The sequence below is a fragment of the Oryctolagus cuniculus genome, chromosome 13 (assembly GCF_964237555.1).
Source record: "Oryctolagus cuniculus chromosome 13, mOryCun1.1, whole genome shotgun sequence".
Classification (NCBI taxonomy): Eukaryota; Metazoa; Chordata; class Mammalia; order Lagomorpha; family Leporidae; genus Oryctolagus; species Oryctolagus cuniculus.
The window spans coordinates 96,523,400-96,538,042 of NC_091444.1; the positions used below are offsets into that span (position 1 = coordinate 96,523,400).

At 37.4% G+C, this 14,643-nt stretch overlaps 1 protein-coding gene across 50 annotated transcripts in view; it reads right to left on the reverse strand.

Annotated features, from left to right (window-relative positions):
* The window catches only part of LOC127483472 (ankyrin repeat domain-containing protein 26), a 225,911-nt gene that overhangs the window by 75,574 nt on the left and 135,694 nt on the right, over positions 1-14,643 (reverse strand). For all 50 annotated transcript variants that reach the window (XR_011381699.1, XM_070055993.1, XM_070055991.1 and 47 more), the window contains 4 exons: positions 10,375-10,462; positions 6,715-6,743; positions 6,509-6,581; positions 2,555-2,745 (listed from right to left, as the gene is read on the reverse strand). Coding sequence is in view for 49 of the 50 variants with exons in the window: in XM_070055993.1 (XP_069912094.1) it covers positions 2,555-2,745; positions 6,509-6,581; positions 6,715-6,743; positions 10,375-10,462 (381 nt within the window). In the remaining variant the exon portion in view is untranslated. The remainder of the gene's footprint in view (positions 1-2,554; positions 2,746-6,508; positions 6,582-6,714; positions 6,744-10,374; positions 10,463-14,643) is intronic.

Here is a 14,643-nt window from a genome sequence, read left to right on the forward strand (position 1 = left end):
AGAAAATAACCAAATTAATCACAGAAATGAGCAGTGTGACTTTGTCAAAATACTCCAATGCCTTCAGGGTGAGGAGCGTGAAGAGAGGCTTTATCTACCCTTACCTATAAGAGGATATCTGTAGATTTTTACATACCTATAAAACTGTAAGTACTCCAGAATGTAGCATCCTAATTTAGAGACAAACATTGAACTTCTGGTGGTGGTTTATGATACTTATAAAAGTCTAATTCACCAGAAATACTTGTGTAAGCATAAAAGTTACATGAAAGTGTATGTAAGTGTTTGAAAAAAATCTTTAAAATAGTCATGTTGGAACACAAAGTTCCATGTACTTTAACTGAATCAGATAAAGTTGTACAATAGACAAGGCACAATAAACAGACTCACTATGCTTGTAATATGTTTCACAACACTCAAGGCCAGGTACATGCTAATATTCACTCTCAAACAATGGTTCCTTCCCACGGTATGCTCACTGGATCCCACATATTCATATTTTAATATGTAATCAATACAATTCACACAAGATGATCCAAGTAGTTGGTTTCCTGAACCCGCATAAGGGACTCAGATGAAGTTTCTGGCTCCTGATTTAGGTCTAGCGCAGTCCTGGCCAAAGTGGCCAATTGTGGAGTGAAACAGTTGATTAAAGCTCACTCTTGCTCGTGCTCTCTCTCTTCCTCTCTCTCTCCCTCCCTCCCTTCTCCCATATCTCCCTCCTCCCTCTTCCAAAACTCTGCTTTTCAAATAAATAAGTGAATCTTTAAAAAATAGATAACTGTAATTTATTGTTAAGCCAATCAAAATGGCTAGGGCTTATTAAAATTTTTAAAAAAATCTTTATACTTATTCTGGTTCAGAAAGTCATAGAGTATTCAGTTAAATTATTTGCCCAGGTTAAAGGTCACTGGGAAGAATTAAATAATAAAAACTATGAAGATTTTTTTAACTGTAATTTAGAGAGCAACATCATTGTGTACATAAGCTTTTTCTAGGTAGAAAATCACAATGGATCAGGTAATTGACACAGGCAAATAGTAGAGTATCAACAAGGGAACCTCTCTGTATTTTGCAAGTTAAACTTTTTCACCAAGGCCAGAAACTACTTGTAATGAGACTACCTCATTCTTTTTAAAAATCTACTTTAATGTATTGGAAAGTCAGAGAGAGGGAGAGAGGGAGAGAGGGAGAGGGGGAGAGAAAGAGACAAACTCTGCTGGTTCTCTACAACTACCCACAATAAGCATGACTAGGCCAGGCAAAGGCCAGAAGCTGGGAACCTAAAGGTACATCTCTCACAGGAGCGTGAGAGAAACAAGTACTTGAGCCATCACCTGCTTCCCAGGGTATGCATTACTGGAAGACAGAACTGGAGCAGCACTTGGACATAAACCCTGGAACTGTGATATGGAATGTTAGTATCCCAAGTGGTATCTTAATGACTATGACAAATGTCCATCTTATCCTACCTCATTCTTTTTTTTTTTTTTTTTTTTTTTTTTTTTTTTTTTTTTTTTGACAGGCAGAGTGGACAGTGAGAGAGACAGACAGAGAGAAAGGTCTTCCTTTTGCCGTTGGTTCACCCTCCAATGGCCGCCGCGGCTGGCGCGCTGCGGCCGGCGCACCGCGCTGATCCGATGGCAGGAGCCAGGAACCAGGTGCTTTTCCTGGTCTCCCATGGGGTGCAGGGCCCAAGCACCTGGGCCATCCTCCACTGCACTCCCTGGCCACAGCAGAGGGCTGGCCTGGAAGAGGGGCAACCGGGACAGAATCCGGCGCCCCGACCGGGACTAGAACCCGGTGTGCCGGCGCCGCTAGGCGGAGGATTAGCCTAGTGAGCCGCGGCGCCGGCCACCTACCTCATTCTTAAATCTACACATATTTTGCTGCAGTACTTCATTTTGATGTTTTGTCCCTATGTGAGGGAGAACAACAAATAATTTCTTTTTTTTTTAATTTTTTTTTGACAGGTAGAGTTATAGACAGGGAGAGGGAGAGACAGAGAGAAAAGTCTTCCTTTGATTGGTTCACTCCCCAAACGGCCGCCTCAGCCAGTGCTACGCTGATCCGAAGCCAGGAGCCAGGTGCTTCCTCCTGGTCTCCCATGTGGGTGGAGGGCCCAAGGACTTGGGTCATCCTCCACTGCCTTCCCGGGCCACAGCAGAGAGCTGGACTGGAAGAGGAGCAGCTGGGACTAGAACCCAGGGCCCATATGGGATTCTGGCGCCACAGGCGGAGGATTAGCCAGGTGAGCCATGGTGCCGGCCTGTGTAATAGGTTTTTAAAAATGTTATTGAACACCATATCTAGAATTGTTTGCCTCTTTCAAGAAAATGATTAGCTATATGATACAACAGCTTCTAAGATTTTGTCTAATAAGCAGTTAACATGTTTTTAATTAAGCATTAAATTATGATCTTTTGATACATATATACACACCTACATATATTATATACATATATATAAATATCTGGTATGGAAAGTCATTTTGATTGGTATATGCTATGATACACACAAAAATATGAAATCAGAAGTTTACGTTTTTACATACCTGCTTATTTTCACTTCCATCAAGCCATTCTTGTTCTTCCTTGGGTGCTGTTTTAATGTCATTATTTGTTGGAGAAGACTTGACATTTTTTAACTCAAGTTCTGTGCTTTTATATTGATTAGTATTGCAGTGAGGAAGGAAATGCCTCTTGAGATGTTTTGGTATTGGTTTTAACTTGATTCTGCCTGTAACTACAAAACACTAGACTTTATTATTTGAATCATATGCTTCAATTGTTTAGTTTGGGTAAGCCACAAGTCCAAAATGTTTTCTGGGCCACTGAGGTGAGGCACATATCCAGGGTCTAATTCAATTAGTGATATTTTGTTTAATATTTTTTTGGCATTTACACAGGTAACTCTAGTGTCCCTTACAGATCTATATTTCTACTTAAATATGTTAATTATCAGTGAGAGGAAAGCTACAATCTTAAAAAAATAGCAAATAACTCATTTTATCAATCGAAAGCTTAAGCTTAATCTTTCATTGAATATTTAATTCTTTAAGAAATACCTCTGACTTCCAAATTATCAGCAAACAACTTGAGGAGACAGCAGATATCTTCCTGTGTACTAAATATAATCATGTAAGCCACTCAGAAGTTTATGCTAAATACCAGCCCACACAAAATTATCTATACTCTTGTCTCTATTGTTTATATGTGAACTCGAGCTCAAGAATAAAAATGATTTTCTGAATTATATTCTGTTGACTTTAGGTGGCATAAGAGGAGTAATCCAAAAGTGAACCCTGGAACAAAATGATGTTTGAAAGTCACACTATGAAATTATGCAGTCACACAGAAGTGCTCCAGGGTTAAATTCTGTGCTCTGATTTCCTCAGCTATTACTTTTATCTGTCCATGAGATTCCATGGATATTGATGGATTTTTGGTCACAGAGTTAATAAAACAGTTATGTATCATCAATTGTCAAATTTGTATATCTTTGACACCTCTTATTACTGAGAATCAAAGGATAATCAAACTAGTAGGCAGCTGGGGGCAGAATCACAGTCTGAAAAACTTAAAAGTTATTTTTTTAACCATAAGAATGAAAATAATACAAATAAGATTAACATATACAAATGCATTAATTAAAAATTAGTTTAGTTCCAATATAGAAGCAAGGTACACAGAATTTCAGAATGCTCTAACTGGTATTTATCTGAAATATTTTTATCATTTTGATAAAAGATAAACTATCATATTTAAATATTTTAAGACAAGTCTAGAACAAAATCAGAAAAACAGAAAAAATTGTTATAGAATGCTATTATTTAATAAATATAAATTTTTAAATACGACTTTTGGATGATAGTGGTTCTTCCCCCCATAACTTCCCTCCCACTTGCAACCATCCCATTTCCTACTCCCTGTCCCATCCTATTCTTTATTAAGATTTATTTTTAATTATCTTTATATATAGAAGATCAACTATATACTGAGTAAAGATTTCAACAGTTTGTACCCACACAGACACACAAAGTATAAAGTACTGTTTGAAGACTAGTTTTACCATTAATTCTCATAGTACAACACAGTAAGGACAGACGTCCTACAAGGGGAGCAAGTACACAGTGACTGCTGTTCTTGATTTAACAATTGACACTCTTATTTATGATGTTAGTGATCACCTGAGGCTCTTGTCATGAGCCGCCAAGGCTATGGAAGCCTCTTGAGTCCACAAACTCTGACATTATTTAGATAAGGCCATAGTCAAAGTGGAAGTTCTTTCCCACCCTCAGAGAAAGGTATCTCCTTCGTTGATGGGTCGTTCTTTCCACTGGGATCTCACTCACGGAGATCTTTCATTTAGGTCATTTTTTGCCAGTGTCTTGGCTTTCAGTGCCTGAAATACTCTCATGGACTTTTTAGCCAGATCCAAATACCTTAAGGGCTGATTCTGAGGCCAGAGTGCTGTTTAGGGCATCTGCATTCTATGAATCTGCTGTGTATCCTGCTTCCCATGTTAGGGCATCTGCCATTCTATGAATCTGCTCTGTATCCCACTTCCCGTGTTGGAGTGTTCTCTCCTTTTTAATTCTATCAATTATTATTAGCAGACACATATTATTTATGTGATCCCTTTGACACTTAATCCTATCTTTATTATCAAATATGAACTTAAACTAGTTAAACTTAAACACTTTAACTAGTAAGATAGCATTGGTACCTGTGAACTTAATGGGATTTGGAGTCCCATGGCAAGATTTTAGCTTTACCCTTTAGGAGTAAGTCCGAGGGATCATGTGCCAAACTGTACATCTCCTCCCTAAATTATTCCCACTCTTATTTTTAACAGAAGTCAATTTTCAATTGCATTTAAACACCTAAGAATAACTGTGTATTAAGTAAAGAGTTCAACCAATGGTATTAAGTAGAAAAAGAAAATATTAAAAAGAATAAAATAGTAAGCTGTTCCTCGATAGTCAGGACAAAGGTTGATCAAGTCATTGCTTCTTGTGTCAGTTTCACTTTTACAGGTTTCCTTTTAAGTGCTCAGTTAGTTGTCACAGATCAGGGACATATGATATTTTTCCCTTTGGTACTGGCTTATTTCACTCAGCATAATATTTTCCAGATTACTCCATTTTGTTGCAAATGACCAGATTTCATTTTTTACCACTGTGTATTATTCCATAGAGTACGTATTTCATAATTTATCTATCCAGTCTTCTGTTCATGGGCATTTAGGTTGATTCCATGTCTTCGTTATTGTGAATGAGCTACAATTAACTTTGAGGTACAGATAGCTTTTTTATTTGCCAATTTAATTTCTCTTGGGTAAATTCTGAGGAATGGGATGGCTGGGTCGTGTGGTAGGGTTATATTCAGAAGAAATAAAACTTTAAAGGTGATTCCATCACCAGGGACTGCATTAACATTTGGGTAAGACTACAAAGGGTTTCAAGTAGTAATTCTAAATTCTGATCCAAGTTGGTATGTTCAGGTGCCAAAAAATCCAATCAAATAATTTTAGGTGTTAATTGCAATTTTCAATCCATTCTCTTAAAAGTGCAGAATCAACTTTTTCAGAGAGATATGCCATAAATACTATTAGTTGTAACAGTTAATGGGTCATGGATATTGGAATGTAGGACTCTGCATGCTTGTACTTAATTTTCCCAGTTTTCATATCTAATAAACTAACTATGAACAGAGCAGTCCACTAAGTAAAGGATCTCCAAATACTCACAAGGATTTTAATGGTAAAAAGAACCCTAAGATGAGAATGTTTAAGAGTTCTAATTTACAATTAAATTATTTGGGGACACTAAATCAGTTCTTAAAGAAAATTTAAAGTATATATTTTTATTCTATATTGACACATCATTGTGGCATAGAATATGTTGTTTCCATATGTGTATTGTATTATACAATGTATAATGATCAGATTAGATCATTATTAGCATACCAGTCACTTCAAATATTTATTCTTTGGGAAAATTCCAAATCTTATTAACTATTTTGAGATTGCAGTTCCTCTTCTGTGCTTTAAAATGATTAAGTATTGTCTCTGTTCTCTGTAATCACACACACACACAAATGAGAGTATGCTAATCAGAACATCACTAGGATGGAACAATTAAAACAAATGAAATTTAGGAATAATGTTCCAATTTAGGTAAAGAGCAGAATTCTATGACATTTTAAACCATTAAAATTTTAATATCTTAATTAACTTATGTCAATCCTAATAAAAGATAAGAATTTTAAACTAGGCACTTCAGGGTATCAAAAAATGAAAGGTATTTTTTAGCATCTCAGTTAAAGGTTACAGTCTCTAGATGAGAAATATATTTTTTTCAGACATGAATCTGAAAATGATATCTGCATTATTTGTGTCAAAACCTTTTATCAAATCTGCAGACAAAAATAATTTTTAGAATGAAGATTGAAGGCATTTCAAATACTGTGTTTCTTTCCAGATAACATTTGTACTGCAAAATTACCTTGTCTGCATGTTTGTACTTCATTCATTCCCACTGATGTTGCCCAAAAAGGATGTATTGCTTCCAGACGAGGCTGAAGGAGTTTTGAAACAAGATAGTTAACAATGCATATTTCATATAATATGTATTTAATTAGAGAAAAATGTAAAATACACATTATTACCAGCTATTGAGAATATTCAAGACAAAAATGTAAACGTTATTACCGTCAATTCAGTGGATCCGTTAGCAAACTCTAAAAAGCAAAAGAGATATACAGTCAATTATATGTAAATATGACTAGGCCGACAATATATGGTGCAGGTTTAGCATTGCGCTAAGTCCACATGTGTGGCTATGGAAATGATTACTGTAGGTTTGGGGGAAGCGGTTTATATTTGGGGTGCTAGGAAAACAACATGCAAGATAGAAGTATATATAAAAACATACAAACCAGAGTTCTATCAAAAATAAGTTCCTAGTATTACACAGCATAGTTGAGCAACTATATTACAGTAACCTATCTTATAATGAAATAAAAGGAGTACCAAGCTTTAATAATATCATGTGAAAGAAAGGAACATGCCAATTACCCTGATCTCATCAAGATATGTTGTATACATATAATGAAATGTCACACTGAATTCCATAAACATATATAATAATTTTTAATAAAAATAAAAATAAAAAATCAAATAAAATTCAACAAAATAGACCTATGGGTTTAATAAAACACGCCACTAAGATTTCAAAACGTATGACAATGTCTCAAAAAGTATGACTGTTAATTAAGCAAAAAGGTACCCATATGCAAAAGTGAGCATGCTGAGTACTGGGGACAAATGTGATCTTTAATCAAAGGAACAAATCATGACCATGAGAGTCTAAATGAGAAAGCTGATGGTCGAATGTGACAGCATACCTTTACTGTACACATCAGAATCATTTATTCCATTGTGCTACAATTGTTTTTCGGTGTCTCCTGTATTTTGGAAGCGTACAGTTGTGATGAAAGATGAATATATAATTCATTTCTTAGCAGAGAAAGTGGTCTGACCTCATCAATTGGTTTATATACTTGGCTTCAGATAGTAACACATAGTCACAGTTTTCTATAATTATGAGGACTACTGGTTTGTGTACATTTCTTTCCTCCTCTAGTTTAGCTTTGAAAGATTTTACTTATTTATCTGAAAGACGGAAGAAGATAGATGAGAGAGATAGAGAAATATCTTCCATCTACTCTTCAAATGCCCACAAAAGCCATGGCAACATCAAATGGAGGGGTCAGCACTGTGGTGTAGCAGGTAAATCAGCTGCCTGCTATGCCGGCATCCCATATAGGCACCAGTTTGAGACCCGGCTTCTCCCCTTCCAAACCAACTCTCTGCTGTGGCTTGGGAAAGCAGTAGAAGATGGCCCAAGTCCTTGGGCCCCTGCACGCACTTGGGAGACCCAGAAGAAGCTCCTGGTTCCTGACTTCAGATCAGCTCAGCTCCAGCCTTTGTGGCCATTTGGGGAGTAAACCAGCAGATGGAAGACTTCTCTCTCTCTCTCTCTCTCTCTCTCTCTCTCTGTGCATCTCCTTCTCTGTGTAACTCTTTCAATTAAATAAATAAATTTTAAAAAAAATCAAGTGGAAGCTAGGAGACTGGATTGCCTTCCAGCTCTCACACAAGTGTTGCAGAATCTCAAGTACTTGGGTCCATCATCCACTGCTTCCCAGGCAGTTTTTCAGGAGGATGAACCTTAAGTGTGGCACCCGAACATGGAATACAGGCATCCCAACAGGTGGCTTAACCTACAGTCCCACAGTGCCTAGCCCTAGTTAGATGTCTTAAAGATTTTATCCCCTGATTCAAGAAGGTACATAGAACATATATAAGTAATTGCATATAATATGCTTTTGACACAGAAACCTAGTCATCAAAAAGAATAAATTCACTAAGCTGCCACAGAATTATTAATATCACTTTTTATTCTAAATCAATGCAATATTTACTGAAAAATTCTGGTATTGAAGGAATGAAGTCTATGATATCTTGTTTCCAAAACACATTTATTCTAGCATAGTATGCTAACTTTAATTTTGTGAAACTACTTTATAAAAAATTTAGCTATAAGATAAGCCAATGATTCAGTATTCAAATTTTTTCTCATTTAAATAGCATCCATGCAATTTATATCACTAGTGCTTTAGAATTAAATGAAGTTCAAATGAGTGGCTGCAATACCAGCACGCCATCCTGTTTTTGGTAATCTCTGGAGCAGCAATAACCTAATGTGTTTAAATGTGAACATACAGAAGGCATCTGAAGTGAATATTCTCATGTTTCCTCATTAGTAACTCTAAATTTACCAGGTTCACTTCATTCTCTCTTCTTCCCTCTTCAGAATCATCCCTCCTTATCAAAAGTAATCTCTGGATCTGTGCTCTGGATTCTTCGCCTTACCATTAATTTTAGGGACTATCCACACCACTTATTTTCCCATTTATCGCTACAATTTACAGTTCTAACTTCTATTTCAACCTCCCTTCAACTCTCCTTGCCTTCCCCAGAGCCTCTCAAACTTTACTCCTTCTTGGCTTCCTTCTTTCCTCTCATTCCTGTTTCCAATTTCTCCCTCTCCTCTCCTCTCTTCCCCTCCCCTTCCCTCACCTCTCTTCCCCTCCCCTCTCCTTCCCTCTCCTCCCCCTTCTTCCCCTCCCCTTCCCTCTCCTCCCCCTTCTTCCCCTCCCCTTCCCTCTCATCTCTTCCCCTCCCCTCTCCTTCCCTCTCCTCCCCCTTCTTCGCCTCCCCTCCCCTCTCCTCACCTTCCCTCTCCTCTCTCTCTCCCCTCCCCCGCTCTCCTCTCCTCTACTTATCTCCACTCACTTCCCTCCCTCCATCCCTTCCTCCTTCCTTCCTTCCTTCCTTCCTTCCTTCCTTCCTTCCTTCCTTCCTTCCTTCCTTTCTTCCTCCCCTTTCATCCTTTGGATAGGAACATGCTGAGAAATAAAAACAAAAAATACTCTCCCTCTATCCTTTTAGTTCTTGAATACTTCTCCCAAGGTCCTTCTTTCAAATATCTCTGAAGGGAAACATATAACCCTAAAGCTCACCAGGGATCGTGATGAAAATGCAGAATCCCACATTTAAGGAAACAAAATGTGCATGCTGAATAAGGTCCCCAGAGATTCTTAAGTTTAAGAAGTTCTAGTCTTTACAAAGCTTCCTTATATATTCCTTTTCCTTAACTCCCCTTTCTGGAATGTAGCCTTAAGTTCATCCCTGCCACATCCCCCAAATTTAAATGGCATAAGATGTCATGGTTTAATGGGCTTTTTCTCAGGCAGTTAATTTTATTTCACCCTTTTCCCCATTCTAATTTCATTTAAAAAGACTAAAATTACCAAGTAATGAAATGACAAGTCAACCAGAAGAACAACAGAACATTCAGAAATACATGGAGATGGGCAAAGGACATGAATGGACAGTTCTCAAAAGAAGAAATACAAATAGTCAATACACACACACACACACACACACACACATAAATATATATAATACTTAATATTACTAGCCATTAGGAAAATGCAATGAGAAAATTACCATGAGATATCACCTCAGCCCTCAGAATGGGGGCTCTCCCTCATTCTGAATCCTCATTCCCTGACTTTATTCTGATTGTAGGTTATCCTGAAATGGAGCTAATACTTCAGCTCCTCTGGGGCACTCACAATTTAATGCATTGCTAACTAGTGGCACAATACACAGCTTACCACTCTCATTTATCTTTTCCTTACTATGCATTTAATACACAACTTTCTTCAGCTATTGGTATACATCAATATTCATGTCTTAGATAAACATCTGTCAACTGGCTTTAAAAACTACAGTTCTTACCTTCCAGTGGTTCATTCATATCTTTTCCTTTTGCATCTGCTGCCATTGATTGATTAATGGATTCCTTCCAAGAATTTGTAGAAATAGTCTATTAAAGTTAATGCCAATAATGAGTTGCATACACTTCCCAACAATGTTCTAAAAGAATCTTAATTTTCCACTTTCTAAAGAGTTCCACTTTATAAAGGCAAAAATAAGATCAGCATGTTTTATACAAATTCTCAAGATCAGGCCTAACTTTGAGTTTCATGTTACTGATTCTATAAATGCAGCATGGAGGTTCAGAGGAACAATAACTTATGATACTAATAACATATTTTAGCTACAAACTAACTCAAAAAGTCAACTCTGCATTGTATTCCCCAATAAAATAAAGAAGACAAACTAGAAAAACACATTGAAAAATTATAGTGTTATAATACAGAGTTAAACACATGAACAATTTCTAGGTTTTGTCTTAACATTCTAAACATAAGAAACTTCAAAGTATGCCATACTGAGTATAAACAGAACATCTCAGAAGCTGTACATTTACATACACAGTGGTTTAGAAATGCTAAGTTTTCTTTTTATTTACTTATTTGACAGGTCAAGAAATACAGAGAAAGAAAAATATAACACGGAGAGAAAAAGAGAGAAAGAGACAGACAGGCTAGGGAGTATATCAGTTCACTGGTTCTGTCTCCAAATGCCACCACTTGTCAGCCATGGGCCACACCAAAGCTGAGAGCCAAGAACTCAGTCCCAGTCTCTGATGTGGATGGCAAGAACACAATTACATTAGCTTAGACCCGTTGCTTACAGGGATGCACATTAGTTGGAAGCTGGATTTGGAATTAAGACATTAACCCAGGTACTAAGATGTAGGCTGCCAGAATCCCAACTGAGCTCTTAAATGCTAGGCAGAATTCCTGTCCTAAATATTATTTAATACAATGTTTAAACACGTGAAGATGGTTTGAATGAAATAGCAGGAGAGTAAGTAAAATTTTCCTTTATGTTATGCTTCGTAACAGTATGCAAAAACCTGTATTAGTATGCAACTCACTGAAAGAAAGAAATACTGTGAAGATTGTACTGTAAGCTTTAATAAGAATAAGTGTATTTTTCTGCTTCAGCTTCTAACATGTGTCTGACACTCATTTGCATCATTTATTTTCTACACACAATAACATATTAAAAAAAGATTGAGGGTGATGGTTAGTCCACTACCTGCATCTTGCTAATTTCTGGAAGTGAAGAATAAAATAATAAACAGAGGTGATCCACTAATCTTTCTGTCCATAATGTCCTCTTCTAGACATTCAGAGCGAATGTACATTCTCATTCTTATGCTGGGCAGCATCAAATCAGTAGCCCTATTTTTTCCCTCTGCCTACAGAATTCCACCATACAAACCATTCCAACACGAAGCACAGACACCCTCAATATCTCTATTCAACAGTCTCTCATTACTTTTTATGAGGCATTTAGAGGTAACTGTTAGTGCTTGTTACCTTGATTTTCTGTTCCAACCATAAGAGAAGTAGCCCAAACCTGTAAAGTCAGTGCCTAACTGCCCTACCACATAGTTGGAACTCACCAACAAAATTTATTTAAGGTGTCAATTAAAATATTACCAGAAAGGCCTCAAGTATAAAGTTACTATATTCCTATAGAAAATTTCCAAAAGAAATCATCCCTGAATTAGAAAAAGTTCCAAGGTAGTTAGTATTCATATATTTGGTCACTGGTAGAGTGGAAACATTCTTTATTTCTTAGAAAAGATTATTCTTAAAACTCAACAAATTCCTTGTGATACCTAAACCTTTCTTTTTCACTGCATGGTACTGGATTTATGAAAGAAACCTTGAGTTTACACAGCTGTAAAGTACTTAGCACATAGTTGAATTACTCATGGGATGGGGAAATGTGAGGAACTAATTCCTTATAGGTATGCACTAAAGAGAGAAAGAAAGTGGAAACAGTCTCTTTGCAAGTGGTTGGTCAAATGGTGAAGAAGCTAAGTCTAAAGGATTATGTCTGATGTGAGAGTGCCTGGGCTTAAGTCTAGGCTCCAGCTCAGAAATCTAGCTTCCTACAAATGTGGGCAGAGTGAGACAGTTGGTGGTGACTCAAGTACTTAAGTTCTAGCCATCCACATGGGAGACTGGAACTGAGTTTCCAGTTCCTGTATCTCAGCTTCAACGAGGTTATGTTCCTGGAGTTGCAGGCACACATAGGGATTGACCTATAGGACCCAAGAGAGTTCTGCGCGTCTCAACTGGCATGTGAGTAGGTATCTATCTGTGTTATCTCTGTGTCTGCCTTTTGTGTCAATATCTTCAACAAGGTACAAAAAGCCTTAAGGAAAAGATATAAACTATAATAGGTGTTTAGCTTCTAAACTGTGCCAGACTAGGGGGAGCAATTTGACAGGGTAAGCTGTTCCTGGGGACACTGGCATCCCATAGAGTAGTGCCTAACCTACTATATTTGTACTCCAGATTCTAGATCATGTGCATGCTGCGAGGCAGGTATGGCTTATATACATGAGTCCCTGCCAACCCTGCGGAGGGTCCACCAAATACCAAACTCCTAGATAGAACCTGCCCAGTCCTGAATGTTTCAAGTATTTGTGCAGTAAATCATTGCACTGAAGATCTCTCTGTTGGTTTGCCACTAAAATAAGTGAAAATAAGTAACATTAAAACATGCCAGGCACTTATTTTCACATTTTCTTTATTAAACTGATCACATAACAATGGCTGCAATTATGGTTGTCCCACTTTAAAGTTTTGCTAATACCCAACTATAACAACCAAATGATAAAAAATGAGACCCACTAGTTTTCTGCCCAGAATATTCTAATCCTAGACTTTCACACACATGATTCCATCTCATCCGTTCGTTGGCAGCATCATAGTTACATTCAGAAAGGTTTTCTCTGACTAAGGAATTCCAAAATCAACTCCCACTTCTATGCTAAGGAAAAAAAAATCAGATTTAAATATATTTGCTCAGTACACATAACTGAGGTAAATGTTGGTACCATTTTCCTAAATGTGGTAACACACAAATAGCTTATATCTTTATTTTTAAGGCAAGATAGATAGTAACTTATAGATCAGCATAAGAGTATGGCTTATAACTTAGTGAAATGCCTGACCCCAAGGCAGCAGCTGTTCAAACCTAAGAACTTAGGCTTGTTTTCACTCACTGTCCAGCCGTCACCATAGAAAACACAATTTTATATGTATGTAATGACTAACATTGCTGCCATAAAAGTAATCAAGACATTTTCTTTTCTTTTTTTAATAAAGATCTTATTCACTTATTTGAGAAGCAGAGTTACAGATAGGATGAGAGACAGAGAGAAAGGTCTTCCATATGCTGTTTCACTCCCCAGATGCCCACAATGATTGGTGCTGGGCTGACCAGAAGCCAGGAGCCAAGAGCTTCTGCACAGTCTCCTATGTAGGTATAGAGCCCAAGCACTTGGGCCATTGTCTACTGTTTCCCAATGCCATAGCAGAGAGATGGATTAGAAGAGGAGCATCTGGGTCTCAAACAAGTGCCCATATGGGATGCTGACACCGGACGTGGAGGCTCAGCCTACTATGCCACAGCACTCAATCTGGGGGAATTTTAATTTCAAAATTGTTTTTTTATGTTATTTTTATTTAGTAAATATAAATTTCCAAAGTACAGTTAATGGATTACAATGGGTTCCCCCCCATAATTTCCCTCGCACTCACACCCCTCCCATCTCCCGCTCCCTCTCCCCTTCCATTGACATCAAGATTCATTTTCAATTATCTTTATATACTGAAGATCAATTTAGTATAAATTAAGTAAAAATTTCATCAGTTTGCACCCACACAGAAACACAAAGTATAAAATACTGTTTCAGTACTAGTTATAGCATTACTTCACATTGGACAACACACTAAGGACAGATCCCACATGAGAAGTAAGTACACAGTGACTCCTGTTGTTGACTTAACAATTTGACACTCTTTATGGCGTCAGTAATCTCCCTAGGCTCTAGTCATGAGTTGCCAAGGCTATGGAAGCCTTTTGAGTTTGCCAACTTCGATTTTATTCCAACAGGGTCATAGTCAAAGTGGAAGTTCTCCCCTCCCTTCAGAGAAGGGTACCTCCTTCTTTGATGGCCCTGTTCTTTCCACTGGGATCTCACTTGCAGAGATCTTCCATTTAGGTCTTCTCTTTTTTTTTTCCAGGGTGTTTTGGCTTTCCATGCCTAAAATACTCTCATGGGCTCTTCAG